Source organism: Ciconia boyciana, chromosome 5 (genome assembly GCF_034638445.1).
Source record: "Ciconia boyciana chromosome 5, ASM3463844v1, whole genome shotgun sequence".
Lineage (NCBI taxonomy): Eukaryota > Metazoa > Chordata > Aves > Ciconiiformes > Ciconiidae > Ciconia > Ciconia boyciana.
In genome coordinates this window covers 43,768,040-43,789,989 of record NC_132938.1, presented here as the reverse complement: position 1 = coordinate 43,789,989, position 21,950 = coordinate 43,768,040, and the positions used below count along the sequence as shown (strand labels likewise).

General features: G+C 35.8%; 1 protein-coding gene across 1 annotated transcript in view; it reads left to right on the top strand.

Moving 5' to 3' along the window:
- The first annotated feature begins 6,088 nt into the window (after nucleotides 1–6,088).
- Nucleotides 6,089–21,950, top strand: part of PALLD (palladin, cytoskeletal associated protein) — a 202,033-nt gene continuing 186,171 nt past the window's right edge. Inside the window, exons 1-2 of the mRNA XM_072863183.1 lie at nucleotides 6,089–6,374; nucleotides 6,411–7,035. Coding sequence (XP_072719284.1) covers nucleotides 6,089–6,374; nucleotides 6,411–7,035 — 911 coding nt within the window. The remainder of the gene's footprint in view (nucleotides 6,375–6,410; nucleotides 7,036–21,950) is intronic.

Sequence of the window (21,950 nt, the reverse complement as noted above, 5' to 3'; positions counted from 1 at the left end):
TCTGCTTTCTCAGGCAAGTACACGAATTACTAGGGTAAAGAGCCATGCTTGTTATTATATTTTGGTTTTAGCCCAATTAACTATGAAAATGTTCTGCACTATGTAACATCTTAATCAGATGGAATGGAAAGCTTTACAACCAGAATAGCTTTATAGTTTGTGACATGAGGTTTTGAATGACTCGGGCTGGCTAGTATTAGAAACTATTATTAAGGTTTCAGGAGACCAGTCTAGCTATGCTCCATCAGTTGTATCAGTAGTGAAAAGTATTATCTCCGTGGAGTTCTGTTCATCAGTTGAATTTGCCACAATACTGCAGTAGAAATGAAATGAGCATATCAGGCATAATATCCTTTATCTTGTTTGTATGTTATTATTAATTTTTACATTTTACATGTAAATGCTAAATTATTACATCATTGCATATTATTGCACATATCTATCTTTCAAAATGTGTAATTGTTCCGAAGTTTTAGTTCCTCTGGCATTTGCTTATAGTGATTTACTGCTGTCTATCACCTTTGTAAAGGAGTATACACATTATTTTTGCAATAAAAATGGAAGGTCTTGATCAAAAATTAAGTAAGTTTCCAAAAGATTCAGCATAGGTCAAAGGATATAAGCATTCCCTAAATCTTAGTAGAATGACATTGGGAAAACTTGTTCATGTCTTAATACAGCTGTATAAAACCTTACCCTAATAAGTTTGCAAGTTATGATGACTGTTTCATTAACACTTGAAGCCACTAGGAATAAATTGAACACAGATCTTTAACTTTCTGAGCGAATGTTTCTATCATGCTGTACAAAAAGTAACAGGCATACCTGATTTACACAAATCACCAGTGCAACTGTATTTGTAAAAGCTCAGTTCCTTTAAAAATGATCTCTGCAGGTGTCTCCAGGCAGATATATTTTCTTCCCAGAAGTGACAATTTAAACATGCGATTCCAAGAACCAGGATTTCATCCACCCCCTCCCTGTAGAAAATGCTGAAGATGGCCCAAGGCAGTTTGTTGCTGTTTATATGCAGGCTATTTTTGGCTCCCATTCCAAGGTGGCTAACTCTTATGCATTTAGTGGAGAGGCTGGTGCCTGATACAGGGCCTGGATTCCACTCCGTGGGGTGACTGCTTAAAAATTAGGCATACAGTGGTTAACTCTTATATGACCAGCTCCTTTTTTGTATACAGTTTTTAGACGGGAATTTTTAGAATGACGATTATGTTCTTATTTGACACACTGAAATTACTGTAAAATACATAAAATCCTTTTTATTAATTTAATTACAAGACAGTAAGGATCCCGAGTCATAAGAATGGGGTTTGTATACATTGTGAAGTAAGTAAGTATTCCTAATCCAACAGTGAATCTGTTAAAGCTCTGATTAGGGACAGTAATTGCCTGTATGAAGATGCAAAGAAAGGTACTGTATTAACCACTGAAATAAAATGTGTGATACCAGCACTTGGTAACACTTAAAGACGGTCTGAGACCAATAGGGAGCTGAGTCTCTTGTGCACTTCTGCCACAACAGTGGGTCCGCTGCACTTCCATTGTTGCCAAGAAATAAACTTGAGTGAAAAATACAACGCAATATCTAGAAGACCTTGAACTAAGAACAAGTGCCAGCCCACAAAATGAATTCAAATCAGAGAGCAGATACAATGGATGCTGGCAGAAGGGACAGAAGTCTATAACACCTATTTGGAGCTATAATTTCTCCTATCTACTACAGAGAATTTGACTCCCAATAGGCTGTGATCTGGCAGAAACAGTCCTACCCACACATTGCTTTTATTTCTGGAAATTATGTGATAAAGTCTGTAGATTAAACCAGCAGTCTTCATGTTTACTTCTTCCTTTCACTGAGTATCAAAGGAAATGATGTGCCTGCAAAGGCACAAGTGTGCTCTTGGACAGAAAATTTTTGTTCCCTGAGACAAAACTCTCACAGGAGTTCTTAATGAGGTGAAAGTACTTCCTTAGCAAAGCCAGTAAGGGAGAGTTGACTGTGTTACTCATTATACTCTACAAGGCTATTGAAACCAGAAATGCATTTTGATTCTTTCAGTGTTAATACATGTGTCAGAGTTGTGGGGTCTTTTTAAAGCATACATGTTTTCCAGGGATTTTGTGTGTCATTTCTGAGGGAGATACTTCTTTTCTGATGATAGGATTACTTCATTTTGAGATGTGAAAATTCAGTAGGTAAATTTATTTATACAGTGTAATATATGATTACAGATTAATAATTATCTATTATTACAAAAGATGTACCATTTCTGCTGATAACTCTAAAAATCTTAAGGGTCTTTTCCAACATAAATGATTCTATGATTCTATGTATTTTTCTTTTCCTGGAAGATTTTAAGGTACACAAGGAAGCTACTAGTTTTAAACTACTTTTAGTAGAAAAAGACAATTATTTTATTTTTTGTCATAAAAATAGTTAATTTTGTTAAAAAATTAAAAATATGTTAAGATAAAATGCTGTAGAAATAAACTATTTTTCAAAAATTAACTTTCACACATTGTGTTTTCTATGACCTGTGGAGGTAGGCCTTTTAATAATGAGCAAAAATCACATCCTAGAATTTCAGAATAATATTTTAAAACAGCCTAAAATACTGTGTTAAATACAACAAAAATTGCTCATTTAAATGATTAAGTTCTCTGAATTTCTGAGTAGTAAGTGCACAGAACTTTGTGCCACTTCCAGGCCTAACGTTGCTTCTACTGGAATTCCAGATAGTGGCAGTCTGCTGAAACATGAGTTCAGTTACCAAATATAGATGAGTGGGGTAAGAAGTACATAGTCACAGAGGACAGATGTAACGCAGAGGCCACAGTTTTCTCGATGCTTGCTGAGGACCAAGCAATCTTTAGTGAATAGCTGGAGCAACTTTAAGCCTACTTAGATAAAGAAGGAAAAAAGCAACTTTACCTGCTGTTAATTATACTTGAGACTCTTCATATTGGCCTGTTCGTTGTAAGGTCTGTTTTATATTTTCTACTAAATTTAATTATTGTACTTCGGGGAGTAATTTTGCAGGATTTCAAAATTCAGAGGCAAAATATATGCCTTTTTTGTTTTAAAAACTCTTACTAGATACATTTCTTCCTTCATATTATTCCTTTGAACAGATTGGCTTTGGGTCATATTTTTTTGAGTAATAATTTTTCATTGGACAGGTTCAGCAAATTCAGGATGCTTATACTTTTCTTGAAATGAGTCCTTTGATTTTCTATGGTTTTCCATATTTCATTATTTATCTCTTGAATACCTTAATTTGATTAATTATTCAAATGTTTTCTGATATTATTGTAATCCAGTACATTTTGAATTTACTATTTACCATATTATTCCTTAGAGCATCTATATTATTTTCTGAATGAATATTTAAACAGCGTAATATTAAAATGTGCATTTACTTGTGAGTAATTTTTAAATATATAGCAAATAGAACTCCATAAATAGTTTATATGCAATAATGCTGGAAGTATAGCTGAACACTGATCTGCATGCAACGTTGTATTTCATGTTTGTGTCTTTAAATGATATAGTATATGGCTTGCAGGTTACCTAATGAGTAATGATGATGAAAACTGTTATAAATACATTGTAGTCTAACTTGGAGAAGCTAGAAATAGCATTCGAAATTTCTAATTATGATCTTATATGCTACTTGATAGGGTTAGCGATACTTCACCTCCAGTTCGCTGTGGTTACAAGTTGCTCTAAAAGAATAGTGGTTTTATGTATTTACAGTGTGGCTGAAGAAAAGTCTTTATACTGGAAGCTTCCATTCAGCTGTCTAAAGCTAGACATATAAATCCATTTTTAGGCACCAGACCTTTCTCACCAAGAGAGCTTATCAGCATGAGAAATTGCCAATAACCAGCACATTTAAATTAATCGACTTTATCTAAATACCCAGCTACAGATTGATTTACCTAAATTTAGACATTGGGCTTTGAAAATTATGACATATGTAGCCATTATATTTTTCTAATGAGTGACGAAAGAGTGTATTAGGAGGAGATATGCTAATTCATAACACATTCATTTTAATCATTGTGTCGGGTAGCTAGCAATAGGTGAAATTGTCCTCTGACCCGTAACCCATTGAAACACCAGAGCAGCTTGGTGTTGGAAGTCAGAGAAGTTTATCTGAGTATGTAATGTATCACTTTGAGATGTGAGCAAGCTAGGAACCAGTACGAATCAGATTTAAATAAAGATATCATTTGAAGCGCAGATATTTATGAGTTATCTAAATAGTAAACTAGCACTTTTGTTCATTTTTTAATACAAAGTTTTAAAAAATAACTAAGATTAAGGAGGCAGAAAATCTCCACGTTTAACCCTTCGTTCCCTGGCATTCATCCAGTTTATGCCTTAACAGCTGAGCCTCTAGACCAACTGTTTGCTTGGCTTCTCAGATTCATTCTTTAAAGCTGCTATGTGATAGTCAGTTATACTGTATATACTTTTTTAGATTTCATTGACAAGAGATTGACATGGTTGCTAAATTTGTTGCCCTGTAAACACAGATAAAAGGAAAGAAAGATGTAACCCCAGCAAAGAATAAGCCTACCACTGTATTCTGTAAAAACATATATCAAATCCTAAAATGCTTTGGTTCCCTTATACTTCTATTTTATGTGTTGAGTTGTAATCTGTTGGCAAGACAAGCAGGCACATCAAGAGATGCATATGCCAGGCCAAGAATTCCAATAATCTATCAGTCAGTTAATGACTACATGCCGGGTAAGCCCTGGTGAAGTGACTAAAGGTAACTGGAGCCTGCACAAGCTGGTGTAAAATACATCCGCGTGCATCTCATGACTGTCAAGCCACCTATCTATCAGTGAAGAAATACTTTGGACCATTAAGAGAAAATATAATATTTTAAAAAATCTTGTGCAGAATTAATCTTCTAGAAATGATCATAATAAGAAGCGCATTTTCAAGGGTAATTAAAAACATTGATGTTCAACTTAATTAAATGCTTTGCAGAGGCAGCAATTACTTTTAAGATCAGATCACCCACAATCTTGTGACCAGCAGGACAAATCAATTTCAATAAGGAGAGTTTCAGGCAGATCATTCTATGGGAAAAGAGCGTTTTCCCTGGTGTCTTGTTTCTTGCTGGCTTTACAGAGGTGGAGAATGCTCATCCTCATTCTAAAATAATGTGGGAAACATGGAGATGTATAGATGCTTCTGTACTATGTGAAACTGGTACAGAATATACCTTATACACTTATGTGGTGCAGGATGATACATAGGTTGTGAAATCTATTTCTTTAGTGTTTTACTTTTAGCATGTGGTACTTGATAGTCCACTTATCAGTGTTGAGAAAAGTGCTACTAAATTGTACTGAAAGGTAACAAATTAAAAATGTTAACACAAGAAGTAAAATAATATTAAACACATTATCAACATTAAACAGAAAGGATAACTTGGAATTTCTAATCCAAACATCCTTGTGTAGATTCTCATAATGGTTTCAACTAGAACAGTGTTTTCCACTTGGAATTTGTTGGTTTAGTGTCTGGAACGCAGTGTTATGGGAAAGTAAAAAGTAAATATATTCCCCAAATCATCATAAGCCTAAAACCAGAAAAAGTGAAGTGTAATAGCATTGATGTGAAATAACAAATCAGATGTGAAATAACAAATCACTGAGGTCCAGTGGAATGGAGCTTGTGCTAGGCAACATACAGACAAAGGATGTCTTCATAGTTCTGAAGGAAGACACATGAGAAGAATGACTTCTAAGTGCTCTCATTTCCACCTAGACAATTTGCAGCCCTGGCCCATTCTAATAGAAACCAAGGTTTATGGTAAGTATTTCATGCACTGTTGGGTTCTGCTCTTCTCCCAGTTTTGTGTCTAGCTTATAGGAACCAGGATATAACAGGGTTTTTCTATTGACAATTTTTTTTTTTTGTTAAGGAATTGTATTTGTGTCTTCCAGGATGCAAGACAGAAGCTGTGGCCAGGCATTGCCTCTTTCTTTAATGCTGAAGGAGGCTTACTGTGCAGAGAGAGGCACCAATAAGGGATATCCTGAAAATATGTCAGAAGCTTCATCCTACCATGACTTTCTCTTTGATTCCCTATCAGACATACAGAATGGGGAATTTTCAAATGAACTTTCTGCCTTCCTTACCCAGGAGGAGATGTGTAAGAGCCTTGACATAGCTCGGGAAGCCATTGCCAGTTCCATGAAGGAGGATCAGAATGCAGCACCAGACTTTACTCATTATTTCAACACCTCTCTTTCTAGCACTTCAGAAAATCCTTCTTTGAGGAATACCAAACTGCTCAAGGAAGATGCTTTACAGAGGCCTCAGGCAAGCAGTCTGACTTCATCTGCTGCAAGTCACGTTCTCCCAGGGAATCAGAAAGAGCAATCCGCTGCACCTCAAACAGCAAGTAGTTTTGTCACAGTTTCCAGGAGGCAAGCAAGCACCTCACCTTTGCTAACTGCTAGTCCCAGCTTCATTAGAAGCCTGAAACATTTGGAGAAAGATGGTCCAGGTGTGCCTAAGACAAGCCCAAAGTCTGAATCAGCATCCCAGGGGGAAGTTCCTTTCAGGAACAAGCTGTGTGACAAAGCTGCCACATTCATAGAGGAACTGTCATCTATATTTAGACAGGCAGCAAAGACAAGAGGCCGAAGTCCTGATGGGGACTCTTCTTCTCCAGACAGTGGATACCTGTCTCCTAAAAAGAAACAACCAGCTGTAAGTACCTCAGTGAACCAGGAGTTTGACAAGCCACATCACGAGACTGAGCCTGAGGCAAAATTACCTGGGGTTCATCTGCATGGAGAACACTTTTCTGAAAGGGAGAGCATCACTCAGAGCAAAATGGTCCTTTGCCACCCTTTCACCAACATGGAAGAGAATCAGTCTTCACCACCTCGATTCACTCAGAAGCTCCGGAGCCAGGAAGTTGCTGAAGGAAACAAAGTATTGCTGGAATGCAGAGTTGCTGGCAATCCAGTCCCTGATGTAAGGTAAGTGCATACCTTTTAACTAAGTCACTGGATATCATCATCTTCTGATTGTGGAAGATACCTAAGGACAGGTATCACAGTAGGCCTGTTTAGAGGTAGTCACGTAACAGTGGATCATGCAGTGGTTAGTAAGCACACAGAATAGCACATTCTAACCTCTTTAGTTGTCTTAAAGTGTTTCATTGTTTTCTGCTTGGGAAATGAAGTTCTACTTGATTCAAGAGCCACATGGCAAAATTAGAAACAGAATTGGCTCTAACAACATTCTGTGTGACTGTTACCTCATTAATCTAGGTGAAAGAATTCACAATTTGCCCCTGAAGAGCATGTATCAGGCAGCTGATACAGTTTTTACTGTCAATTAATTAGAATGTCTCCAAGCCCCATACCAATGGGATTTGGAGTCTATACTATAAGATAACCTAAATCTAGCCAAATATCCTCCTATGTAAGACATTTCCAGAAGACATTTAGATGTTCCAAATTTCAAAACTTCTTTTGATACTTAGTAGTGAAATTTATGTGTATTTGCTTTTGTTCTATGACAAAACATAAAAGTAACTGCTGTGTAAGTTTGTTTGGTTTAAGTTCTTTATTAACATGTGTTTATAACAGTTATAAAAGCTACATTTGCAGTATCAGTGAGGGCTGAATAACTCATAATACTTTCCACTGTCTTCCTTTCCTTCTAAAGCTGTTAGAAATTAACGTCAACCAGCACTGCACAGACAGCGTTTGCCACTTCACAGGTTTGAGCCTTAATGCTAGTATGATTGCTTAACACACACAGGGTAGATTATACCTCTAGTTTAATAGTTCCTCACAACCTATTTTGGTTTCAAGTCAACTGGGCATATTTGATATTCTCAAAAGAAAACTTTGTCCAAAAAGTCCTGTTTGGACAGGATAGAATTTGTAGTTCCCCATTCAGAACTTCCTGTAAGGTTCTTTAGTTACATCTGAAGACTACATAATTGTTTTAAAGTTCTCAACATTTCCTTAAAGGAACATAGCAATCACTTTCCTGTAACACTTGTGCTTTAAATTTCTTCATATCTTTTGCCGTGAAGTCTTTCAACACTTTGAAATTACTAATATTTTGCATTGTTACCCCTGATTGCTTTCAGATAGTCACATGTATAGGCCTTGTGGCTATGCAAGCTTAGGAATTCATGTCCATCACTAAACAGTGTCTTCATACATACCATAATTGAACTTCTCCTTTGAAATCAGCCCTTAACATATTTTTAAAATCTGTACCTTTTGGTACAGGTTTGCAGAGGGAATAAACAGAGCTGTCAGTTTGAAGATTTTAGATCTTTGTCAACAATATTAAAAAAGTACAGCTTTGAAAAGTCATGTTATGGCTATATGTGCTTGTATATGCTTTCATTCCAAGGTGAAAAGTTACTTTGTAGAAAATATCTCCAGAGAGTCTTGTTTGTGACTGTTGAAGACAACAGCATTGCCTTTATTCTTTTCTGAGCCTTCAGTGAAAATGTATCCCAGACAAGCTGAATATTGAGACACTGAAATTTTTACAGCGTCAAAAGACCATTCGTAGAGACATCAAGTGTGTTCAGTTGTTCTGGAAGTGAAAAAAGCCATACCTTAACACAGTGAGTACATTCGTTATGTAGTCAAGCTTAGATTGTCCTACAAACAGAAGCCAACTGATCTTCTAAACCAAGACAAGCTGTGGCTCTAAGTATGCTAAACAAAGGAATTGCATCATGAGCCTTGCCCACAGGTCAGGAAGCTTATCCCAAAAATATAATTGTAATGCCTAAATTCTAATGCCCATCAAGCAATATGACAGCCATGTCATGTCATTAACAGTTGTTTGGTATTTTATTGGGAAAAAAGGACAAGGACATTTTTTTGGAAAAAAGGACAAGAATCACTGTTACGGGTGCAAAAGCATTCCAATTGTTTGTTCTCTTTCAGACTTCCATGAAGCAGGAAAGGGGAATTGTAGAAGTTGCACAATTATGACAGCCAGGGAATCCTCCTCTTGTGTTTCTTCTCTTAGATTCTTCCTTCCTCCTCACTAAGATATTTCAGTCTGCCAGTGGTACTGATGTGGAGACTAGGGCAACACAAGCTGTTTACTTCTAGTAATTCTTTTGTTGTTGTTGTTGGGTTAGGTAATATGACACCTGACATACTGTTACTGATACTTTTGAGTTGTAAAATAGAGTAGTAGCAACAGAGGGACCACCCTTAAGGGAAAAATAATTACTATTAATTAATACTAAAGACATTTTCACCTGATTTTACCCATCTGTAGGTTAGATAGTTAACCTGATCAAGTCACCCTCGACTCCATCTGCAGTCACTAGAGAAGCACACCTACCAAGAGTCACCTGTTTGGTACATTGACAAGAACTTAAGGCAAATACTTCAGATTAAACACTTCATTATTAGCTTGTTATAACAGGCGAGGTGAATCCCACCCATTCCCCCATCTCTGTGCCAATGGATGGCACAGGGAGAAAGAATTGCTCTGCCAACTCCTATCCACAGGTAATGCAACTAGAAGAAAAGTACCTAAACTGTCTGTCTTACAGGTGAGAATTCACTGTGACACATATTGCCTCAAAGGAACTTAGTTTTTTTAGTATTTCAATTTTGAAAACATCCATACTTCCATAACTTGAACAGCAAACTTTATTACAAAGTTTTTTGCTAAGAAAGCAAGAGACACAAAGTTTTTTTTATAGGGTACTACTTATCAAGTCATTAATAAGACTATTAAGGTACTGAGAGTCAGTCTGTAGACAATACTGTTTTACTAGAATGGAACACTGTTTCTGTTGGCCTGAATGGTTTTACCACCACCAGTCTATTACGCTTTAACACATATTTCAGTCCTACTGAGTTACAAAATCAATTTTGTGGGGTGAAAATTGTCTTAGAATAGGCAGCACATAGGCATGGAGGATCTCTAAAAACAGAATTACTAAACATCCACTATATAGAGCCTAGGGTCAACAGGCATTTACTTTCATAATACAGCAAAAAACGCCCTCACTGGTGCCATCAGACTCACATACTCTGTATTTCTTGTCATTAGTACAAGTACAGTTCTGTTCAGAATGGATTAGAAGTTCTTGATTTCTTCTACAAAATACAGCATAGGCAGTTTAGGGGAGTTTGACAGCAGCAATGAGGTTGCAGTGTTTTAATAGCAAAGATGCGCTGTTGTAATGCTTCAGTATAGTATCTTGTTGCTCTTATTTTATCTGGCAGAACATCAGTCTTCAGTGATATGACTCCAGAACTGTACATGAACATCAACTGAACTAGGAAGTTGTGTACAAGCTATGGAGCTTTTTTTGCTTAGGTCTTTTACATCATTGTTGTATTCATTTCAGAGGCTGCTAATATCAAGATGTTTACAAGAAATCTAGAAAAAAGCTTCATGTTCTTTGAATTTTAATGTAAACTTTGCTTTTCTGAATCTTAACTTGCAGAATCGTTAAATGAGAAGGCAAATCTTAATCAATGAGCAGAATGAATAATGAGAAACACTGCTGACTGACATAGTAGTAGACGATTTTAAAATCAAGTATACTTTTAAGTAATATCATCAGTATCAATTAATTTGTAACTTTTGGTTTATTTCCCTTCTTGAAACCTGTAATTATGCTATGTTAATAGTCTGCAGATACAACTATTGCTGAATCGCAGCAAATATGCTTCATGCCAACTTCTCGGTCTCTTGCAAAGCTCCTTGGCAGTTAGTTTAATACACTTTCATGGTCCACCCTTGAATTCGTTTTGTTTAATAATTATTAATAATTCTCCATCTGGCAACAGCACACAAATTTGTGAATATACTTAAAGAAAACATATTACTTACTAACAAAAAATTACTTTTCCAAAGTTACCACTAAAAATACATTTCCCCTTTAGTCTCCATTCTATTGTAGGTCTTCAAGGGAGGAAAAATGGCAGCTGTACCTCAAAAACTATTAATTTTGGAAGTCAGTACAATTTCGCACCGTGACCTTTCTGTAATGACGCTGACTTGGCTGAAGAGGTCACTCGCACACAGCACGGGCAGAGTTCTCCCAGGCTGGATTTCTGCGGGCGAGGCGCACAAGGGGGAGGTATAGAGCCCTGTAGCTATTGAGCGCTGTTGGGGAGCCCATAGAACAAAAGCCAAGACTCATTCAGTGGTTAAGAGACTGTGCTAACCGTGTAAAGGACACAGCAAATACTTGCGTGCTGTTTGGGTGAGACTCCAAAGTCCTATCTCTGAAGCTTGGGGAAAGGAGGGGGTTCTTTCCTTTAGAAGATAAGAAAGCATGCAGAAAAATTTGTAGTGGATTCTAGACTATAACAACATTACTAGGAACTTCTAAACAGTTACGTAATATCACCTATGCACATCACTTCCCCTCTTCTGGAGCTGAAAGGGAGTATCGTATATCCTGAATATCCAGTAAATAGCTAATATGCTGCAGTGGAAAGAGACAAGCCTATTTAAAACCACTGATATATTGCAGAGCAAGTGAAGAATGCTTGCCATTTGTGCCACTTTCAGAAACATTTCTGTAAAAAAAAAAAAAAAAAAAAACAAACCACACAGCAAAACACCAGTGATACAATACTTGTTGACCATTCTCTTGTACTTTGGTAATCTAGTTTTCTAAAGCACTGTACTTGGACAACTGTTTCATTAGACTGAATTTCTGATTTGTAATACCTTTGGAAAAAATCTTTGGAGCATAATCATATGAACTGGAAAGAATTAAATACCTACTGTTTTTGGAAGAAACTGGCCAGAGGAAAAAAGGTGTAAAAGATATTAAACCTTTTGTGAAAACTGCTGAATAGGTAGAAGACAGAAATGGATATTAATGTTATTGCCAAAAGAAGGGCTATAGAACAAGCTGAACAGTTACCTGGTCTGTGAGGCATAAGAGCCAGCCACTTAGCACATGCAAAACTTGCTGAACAGGAGATGCAGATAGGGGCACAAGCCAGGATTACCACGGTCCTTACATTTGCGCATAGCAATAAAATCTGCAGAAACAAGGCTTCAGTTGTTCTGATTTTTCCCAGAAAAGCCAGTTTCAATAACACAGTCACTGCAAATAATATTTTTGGAACTCTGTGTGGTAAGTGCAATAAAAGTAGAGAGCAATTGTGATTTTCATTTTTTGTCTCAGCTGGAAAGAAAATAACCAGAAGCCATAGTTCCTAAAGTCATGATGAAATAACAATAGTTTAATGGTGACAAGAAAAATGCTGACTAAATTCTTATTTTTCCCAGCAACCAAGAAGTTATCCAGCCTAGTAATAAGCACAACTGATATTTAGGCAGAATCAAGCACTAGTGGCCATGAGTTCATTCAAGTGATCTACAGCAGAGCAGAAGGCCTTCAAAACTAACTACTTGAGTATTTCTGACTGTTTAGCGTGTTATTGTTTTTCTATGCATCACATTTTATTCTGGATCCCAATAATCTTTGTAACTGGCTTTCTTCCCTTTGATACCTTTTTTGGAGCTAAACTTTTAAGTCCTCTACCTATCCAAACTGGAGCTAGAATCCTGCCTTAACTTGCTACCCTTCTTACAAGGCTAAGGATAACAAGGTTGCAGAATCTTATCATAAGCAAGGAAACCATCAAATGTAGTGTAAGGACAAGGTTTATATTTGAAGGTTATGTGACTGAGAAGGCCTCTTCAAGTTTAAGTTCCTTGGATATTCATAGCTGTTTCATGTTTTTACTTCAGAAAGTAAAAACTGTAAGTATTATGGTTTGAGTGACAAAACTTGAGACCAAAGTAGCTTTGATCTACAAGAGTAAAATAAGTAAACTTTGACAGGAGGACTTATAACTAGAATCTTAGGGTTGAATGCCAAAAGAAAACAATCACTTAAATGTCAAGAACCACTACATTTCCTCAAAATTCAATGCCTAGCTTACTACTTCTACTAGCAGAAAATTAGATATCTAACAACAAAGATTTTGTCACTTGTCAGAACAATTTTAACATTGCTGACCAACCCAGATTTCAGCCTAAGACCTAGCAAAATATTGGGTAGTTTGAGAAGTTCTAGGATATGTGTCTTCTAAAGAAGGTCTAAAGCATATAAAATATAAGTTGAAACAGAAATTTTCTATATTACTCTCAAAATCGTTGTATCAGTCAGTAGCTCTCCTTCAAAGTGCATCAGTAGTGCAGTACTTAAAATACCCAAGTTAGCATTGAGCTAGTGAAAGCAAATCCTTGCTGGGAGTGACTTAAAGCTCTTCAGCATTTGCCTCACTACCTGAGTATTTAATTACTTCTGAGGTCTGCCCTGAGCTGTAAGCTATGATTAAAGTATTTACAGATATTCACCCAGATTCTGTAGCATAACAGGTATTGAAATGTTTTGTGCAAAGTATATTCTCTTCCTTCTTCAACAGCAAAGTGACCAAAAAAAAAAAAAAAGTGAGCACTTCCCACGTACTACGTGGCAAGAACAGGGCTTCTTTGCTTTAAGGAATCTATTTGCTCTCATTATAACCCTTTTCTTTTCATGTGTTAACTAAATTTCACTGTAACAAGTACCCAAAATCCCCACCTAGAAACATTACTTGCATGTAATCCAGAACTGTTCTTAGAAAATATAGAAACAAATGCAAAGTACAATACTTAAATTTATATTAAGACCCAAACTACCTTGATTTCTACAACTTCATAATACTCACCCAGTTTTACAGTCTTTAAAAGCTTTGAAGTCTAAAAACATGCAATAAACTATGTCTCCACCAAAGTCTTCCTATAATAAAGGGCCTGATCCCCCAGTACTCTAATCAGGCACAGCTGCAAAGAACATTGGATGTCAGATTAAGTAATGCTTAACACAGATCTACACAGCTGGGTGGAAATCCAGGTGTACAGGACAATAGTGACTGAACTACCTAGACAGCAGTTGGTAGATTTTTAAGTCTTGGGAACGTAAAGAGTGTCACACATGTAGTTTCTGCTTCTTTACTAGGCTTGATTTCAGGTGGGAAAACTGTGGTTTAGAGGTAGCATTTAGTTTTGTTTCTTAAAGTCTCTCATTGTGTAAATTTTGCAGTTGTAATGAAACACTAGTGCCTTGGTGGGAGGTACAGGTGTTCTACTAGTTCTATAATGGCAAGGCTTTAATACTACTTATTTTTTATGAAGTATGGGTAGCTATTTATGTATGTGTGTTAACAGAACATAGTTAACAACACATTTGACAATCCTAGGTATCCTTAGTTCAAAAAAATCATTTTCTTCTCACTTTTTTGTATAAGCTCTTTAATAGTCATCTTCAGAACTGTTACTTTTCCATTTGTAAAATCTTAACTATTCAGGTTAGAGTTTAGAACCAGGTGATTCAGGTCCTGCCTTTCAAATATTTTCATAAGCTTAAATACATACTTATGTTATTCAAGATGGAAACTTTAGTGAAGCTATTTCATGATGAATTTGTTTAAAGTATTTGCTAATTCCATTCTTACTTGCTAGCCCAAGACCAAGGAAGGGCCCAACAACTAAACTTGCTTCTGAACAATGAGGTGCTTCATGTGTCTTAACAACAGACTTTACTGGACTATAAGCATTATGGCAGCTACAGTGATTGCAGAAATACTTTATAAAAGATTAAAAGGATTAGTATGTGCTTGTGACTTGAAAATCATTAACAGCCACATCTATTATTCTTATACTGTAAAAATCAAATATTTCATTGAGGTTTAATGTGATTCTCACACTATTTCCTATACTTGTGCTTTAAAATGAAGCTCAGTAGTTTTTGAGAGAGGATAGAAATAGGCAACAATTCTGTTGCAGAAACTGAAGTACTACTTTGTTCCAGAGATAGTATTGACTATACAAATGGTTTATTTCCGAATTTTTGCAATTTTTATTATTGAGAATTGTCATTTAGACTTCTCAAAATTCATTACTAATACAGTAATTATAGCAAAGCCCCTCTTTTTTTTTTTTTTTTTTAACACATCCATCTCCTCATGTGTTTCTCTAGATGCTCTAGCAACCTTACAGCTTTATCAGAGGCCTGCTTGCTTTAGTGGGTCTCTAATACCTTTTATTCAGGTATTGATACTTCTAGGATGAAGTGACATTTTTCATTTTAACTCAAATTAATATACAAAATATTTTAACAACCTTTAAGCACAGCAGTTCTATCATGTTTCACTTTTTCCTTTGGTCTGTTGGTCTACTGGATTTTCTGTTTATTGTGTTTATTTGTTGTGGTCTTACCTTAGTTTAGTTTATTACGAAATGCAATATTTTACAGTAAGAATCAATCTAAAACACTTCCATAACTTATACAATAGTTTCTATTCCATTAATTTACAGTGTTGTTATAATTGTTTATTGTTATTAATTGTTTATTAAAGAAACAGTGGATTTTTTTATTATGCAACCTTTTGTAAACAAGAAGTGTTTCCAGAATATTTTGTATTTATTTTTTAAGGGAGATCATTTATGGAGTTAGTTGTTAAACTGCTCCCAAATATAAACATTTTTATTGCAATTTAGCTATAGTCTGACTGGTTTTCTTTATGAAACTATTTTGCCCAATAAACATACTTTTATACAGGAACCTACAATAGTCTTCTACTAATCATTTCAGAGTAGAATCCCGCTAATCTGTCTTCTTACTAGTCTTCTGCAAAGAGAGTACTTGTTAAGAATGGAGAAAGATTCTTGCACCTAAGGAGTTTCTTGAGTCAAAAATGTTATCTTTGTAGATTTGGGTGTTTTTCTGGTTATGGAGCATTGAAGATCAACTGAAAGTATAAACAGCATGTGTAATATTGCTGACTGTAAATAGAAAAATGTTGTTAGACATTTTAATCTGGTAGTACATTCATTTCAGAAATCTGCTCAGCAGTAATGTGTTGTTATTTAGCATTTTATTTACATTCAAATTAAGACATAATATCTATAGATATGAAAATGATATGTCAACATCCTCAATATTTTTCTATCACAGTAATATTTTTTTCTTACTCTTCCTTATGTCAGTAATCTCTACTTTTGCCTTTTTTTACCCTTCATTTACAAGTCAAAATAATAGCTATTTGCAGTCTTGACCGTGTTATTCCTTTAGCCCTTCTTCCCTTCTCATTTATTTCTTTTTATACTCTTGTTTTATTGGACCATACTATGCCATTCTTATGTCTTGAATTTTGTTTGTTTGCTTTTGCAAATTTGAGATAAGGCCAGTCCGTCCCCAGGCATCCCTGGAGTTTGTTTCCTTCAGAGCAGATCTGGAATGTAACATTGAAAGTCACCTCAGTGACTTGTGAAACTGCTTCTTAATTCTGTTTGTCTTGGAACAGTGTTCTGGACTAGTGGGCTTTATTGGGGAAGCAAGGGTTTATACCCTAGCACACATGGTTAAGCTATTGCAGTGGCTGCCTGTAGTAATTTGTGGCCTACAGGTTTTAGGTAGATAACATGCACCTTTCAAATAATTTCTTTTCCATTCTCCATTCATTTTGTGGCAATGAAAGTCCACACTGCCAGGATTTTCTGTATCTGGGGAAAAACACAGTGGAGTTAAGGCCTATTTAGATCATGTACCCATCTGCTTTAAAAATAGTGTGGCATATCTGAGAAATGCTAGTAGTGCATCAGTTTTCTTAACTTGTAAGTAATACTCCTTTTACCTCAGAACCACAGAAGGGATGTTGGAAAGAGAGTTCTTTATTATTTGTCATCACGCTACTTAAGACAGCATTTAGGAGACTCTTATAGTGTATGATAACCAAACGTTCTATTTGGATGGGGGTTTTTTTGTCTTGCTTTGTCTAAAGCCATAGAGTACAGTATTTAAAATTGGTATCTGGAGAGCCAGGCTCTTTCCTAGGTGAAATAGTCTTTACACAGTCCAGATTGTGATAACAGGATAATTTATGAAACTCTTATAAAATAGATTGCTAATTCAAGCATAACTTAGCTGAGAAGTTGATGTTTTGATTTTGTCATTGATGTTACAAAATGAATATTCAAAGATCTAAAATCGAGAATGTGTGGGTGTGGTGGGGGGGGCGGGGTTGGGTGGCTGGAGGGGATACAGGCTGTTTGCTTGTTTGTTTTTTGTAAAAGCCCCAAGTGGGAGCTACAGATCCTGGACACTGGGGTTATTCTTACATTTCATTAATTTCTTGTCTCTGTAGAATAGTTTTGACCACATGATATATGCATTTCCTCATCTTTGTTATACAGGCTCTGTGCATCACCAGGCTCTCTTTCTTCAGAGCTGTAAGTTTAGTATTTTTAATGAACGCTGAAATATCTTCTGTAGTTTTTTAGAAAATTGCATACTTTCTTTGTGGTTTTCCTTTGTGGAAAACCACTTTTCCTGAAAATAGGAAGAATAAAGCCTGTTAGGTGCATGAAGATGGGTGTTATAGGAGGCAATTGTAAAAACAATGGAATAGTTGTTGAAACTAGGACTGCTCTTTCAAATTGGATTTAGGAAGAGAATTCCAACTCAGTTACTTTAGTTTTCTCTGTCTATTTGTGAATACCAATGTGTCTGTCTTGGTATATTTCTGATTACACTACTGAAAGTTTAAAAGAATCTCAGTTTACTTCTTTATTCTTTTGTTCTGCTTTGTCTACCTCTCAGTAAAAGAATGCAGCTCTAAAGTTCCTTGCTAGTGCTCCATAAATAAATAACGTATTAAGTAGTATTTACAAAAAGACTCAAAGATTAGATGAAAATGTCATCAAAGTACATTTTAAACTGATTCTATGCTTGATGGTTAATGTAAAAAGCTTAAAATTAACAAAAATTAGTCTTCTAAAGTAAGAAAAATAGTGCTGCTATCTGCATAATGAAAAAAAATAAATAAGAACTTTTGCCTTTTATTTACATCGGAATTGAATGAGACTTGGATGAAGTCTAAAATAACAAGGCACCACATGTCTTCAGAAAGCTCTTTCACTACACTAGCTTTGTCCATGTTAAACATTTTAGTTTAAAAACTAAGCTTAATTGAAGTAGTTTTAAAATATAGATTTCCAACAAAAGTGGTGCTGAAAGAGGGCCAGAGGCAGTATTCCAAGAGGCTGCTTTTACTTCACATTTCAGCATTTATTTGTATAAATCTTATATACTGTCTCTGGGCCTTTCCAGTATTGTGCAAAGCATCAACACCCAAGAAGTCTGACAGTGAGGAAATACATTAGCAATCTGCTTGTCATGGACTGATTGAAAGTATCAATCTGTGAAAATTAAACCTAATCTAGAGGCTAAGTAGAACAGAGGTGGGAACAAACCCACATGTTCTAGGAGTGGACTATTTTATTTGTACTGAAATGTAAAGAGAAACGGAGTAGTGAGGCTTTTCATAGAGAGAAGTGTTTGGAGTCAGTAATTCTGGCATCATTACTTATCAATGTTCAACAGGTATGCAGTGCTATTCCAAATCCTATTTAAAATATTATGCTTAATATTCTTTGACATGTTTGCTCATTTGCCTGAAGGCAATACCACATCTTGGATTGTTTAAGTTTCTTAAGGGTAATTACAGCAGTTTAATGATGTTACTTAAACAGGACATACCTTTGTAAGACACAATATGTTGCTTTATAAATATAAATTAAGTAAATACAATTATCACTTTGAAACTTGATGCTTTAAAAATTCTTTCCTAATAAAAAACAGTCATGTCTGAAATATGCTCTGTAAATGCATTCTTGACAATGTGAAAGCTAACTTTAGAGATCTGGATGATGAAATTGAACAAATAGGGCTTTTCTGCAAACATTCATAGCTGATGACTGAAAATGGTAGACTTCAGTTCACGGGATTAGAGCTAACAGGACTTTGAGGGAGGTAGAGAAGGCTATGGACTAAAAGCTTATAATAGACCAAACATAGAAGCAACACTGATAATAAGCTCAGTTTTCACTGCTGTTTTCATTAGTTCTAGAGCCCATCTGGAAAGTGCGTTCTTTCTAACAAGTCTTACAGTTTGATTGGGCTCTATTAAGTGGACTGTAAACGTGGATCATTTAATAGGCCGTGGGCTTGCCCTTTAAGCCCATGTAAAGTTAAAAGGGTAAAAGAAATTCCCTTTCCCACCTACTCCCTGTCACATATGAAAATAAGAGAGTAAGTCCTTTCCATAATATCTTTATTTTCTTCTCTGAGCACAGAGATGTAAAGTAAGCAGGAAAGTTAAGGAATTAGCAGTGCTTTGTTTTTATACCTTGTATAATTGTGCTCACATTTTGAGGTGGGTGGTGCAAGAACAGCAGTAAGTAGACCTGTTACTTCTGTGAACCCTCTGAAAATCTTCTTTTCAGTGAAACACATCAGTGATCAGCAGTGAGGCTGGTAGAAAGAAGGAAAGAAATGGAAATCCTGGGTAGCTTTTTAGGGATGTGGGAGAGATGTTCAAGTGATATAATGAGGAAAGAAGCCTTTTGTTCCTGCTTTAGGCAGAACTTTACAAAACCTCTGAAATGCACTATATGCAGAACAGCTATTTTGTTTATATCCAAGGGATTATAATGGTTTCTCGCCATGTTACTTATTCACAGAACATTTTATGTTGTCACAAGTTCTTACATTCCACATGCTTGCTTTTTTTTTTAAACACTTTTGGATATTGAAAAATAATCTACAGTTAAGTAGTGAGGAGATAGCATTTCCTTTAAGATAGCAAAATGAACAGAATTTGGAAGTTTAGCTTTGCACAGAATAAACCTTCACTGAGGTGTTGTCCCCTTAGACACAAGTGTTTTTTAGCTTTTGTCTTCTAGAAAACTTACATGAATTAATGTAACAAATGGACTTAATTGCTCCTTTGTGCCCCGTCAGTTGCCTCATCTGAGGTGACTCATAAAAGGAGAATTGATCAGTAGAAATAGTGAAAAATTGCAAACAACTGAAATAGTAAGGGACTTGCTTAAGTATTGAAAACTTGAATCAATATCCATATGACATGTTTCTGTAAATCAGGAAATGAGCAGACTTCTTAGATATATACTTAGGTAATCTGGGTAGAGAAGAGATGCTATTTTATGAAATAAATCAGAAGGAATAATCAACTAGATAATTTCACCTGTATATACAAAGATACGTTTAAGTTGCAGAAGGGGCAAATGGCTGTACAGAAATATCTTATCTGATGTACTGAAGTACTGCATGTCAAAGTGCTTATTGTAGACCAGACACCAAGAACCTTATTTTCCTTAAGTAATATGCTACAGTTAGTATGATACTACTCAGTATAGATGAGTACACAACTCAGGATCAGGAGTAGTGTGAACTCAAATAGGTCAGACTTCCTGTGGGAAAGGGTAATAAGTTAAAATGCTTGGGGGTCAGAGCTAATTAGCAGGTAGAATCACTCCTAAAACACTGGGGTTTTTTCAGCTACCTTCAGGTCAAAGCAAGTAGAGGACTAAAATTTTTGTGCAACAAGTCTGTTATGAAGACATATTTCTTTTAGTCTAACACTAACATGCTGCTTCAAATCAAAGTGATTCATTATTCCACCTTATTAATAATGTATACTTGCAGTGCATGCACGCATTAATGTTATAAAAATAATTAATACTTTGCACTTATGCAGTGACTTTCATCTGAGCATTTCAGTGCTTTATAAACAGCTTGTATAATATGTGAACAGCTTTTGTTCATCTCCTCTTATTTGATAAGGTTGTGCTTTTCAGGTGGCCAAGGGAAAAAGATTAGACAAATAGAATCCATCTCTCATTTATGGTACAACTGGCAGGTACCCATAGCTAACTATGAATTCTTTTAATATCAGAGAAAATGTGGCCACTAAGATAACACATGGCCCAACAGTGAATCATTGCCTATGGGAAGACCACTTAAATATTTGCCCTGTGAGTAGCTGAGGCATCTATTTAGCTGAACTAACATGAGCTGAGGGCCTCCTACTCCTATAGACTAGTCTTGAAAAGTGCAAGCTGATAACAAGCTTCATAGAAGACTGTTTAACATTTGGCCATAATCTAGCATCCTTAGCATTTCGTTCTTCCACTATCTTTTTTTCACTGTGACATATTAGTAAAATGGATAAAGTATTAATGCACTGATAATTAGAAGCCAGGTATAGCATCAGATGCTGTCAGAACCTATTATCCTTGGTATATGCTTTCCAGATAGCTGATTCTGAAGGGGAAGGTGGATCTCTTCGGTCAAGTGTGTCCCTGTGTGTTATGACAGCTTTGCTTTTAAGAGGCAGGAAGAAAAAAACACCCTAAAAACCTAGGAGTCAAAGCACACTTCTTCATGCAAGAAAACAAGCTGTATTCACATAAACTCTTCCAAGGGTGCTGAGTGCAGTACTCACACAATTTCATTCTGGGAATAAGATAGCAAAGTGGAAGCCAGTTCAACAAAAATATAAAATCTCTGATTAGTTTAACAGGTACATTAACTTAACTAAAATGGGGCTAGTTACAATGCAATATCATGCTCTCAAATATCTGCAAAATCAATAAAGAAAATTCTTGTTCTCTCTTTTGTGTGTAGGCATGTGTTCCTATTCATTGTCAAGTTAGAGAACATTGCAAAAATAGATATTGTGTTATCAGGTAAATAAATGCTTTCAGTGTCTAAGACAAGCAATCATTGTGTGATGTATAGAAGGAAAAAAAGGGGGGTTTTGTTTGTTTTTTAAGGTAGAATTGCTTGCAGTAGCTCATTGCTACAGTTAAATACTCTACATGCCTATATTGGACTGTGAAGGCCATGAGTGGGCACAGAGATATTCTTCGTAATACCATACTTAAGCCCAGAGATCAAGTAGAAACATGGATCTCATAATGACAATTATCCAGAGTTAAAGCTTGAATGTGAACTGACTTAGTTTCTACCTTATTCCCTAAAAAACCCCCAAGTTATTTAAATAAA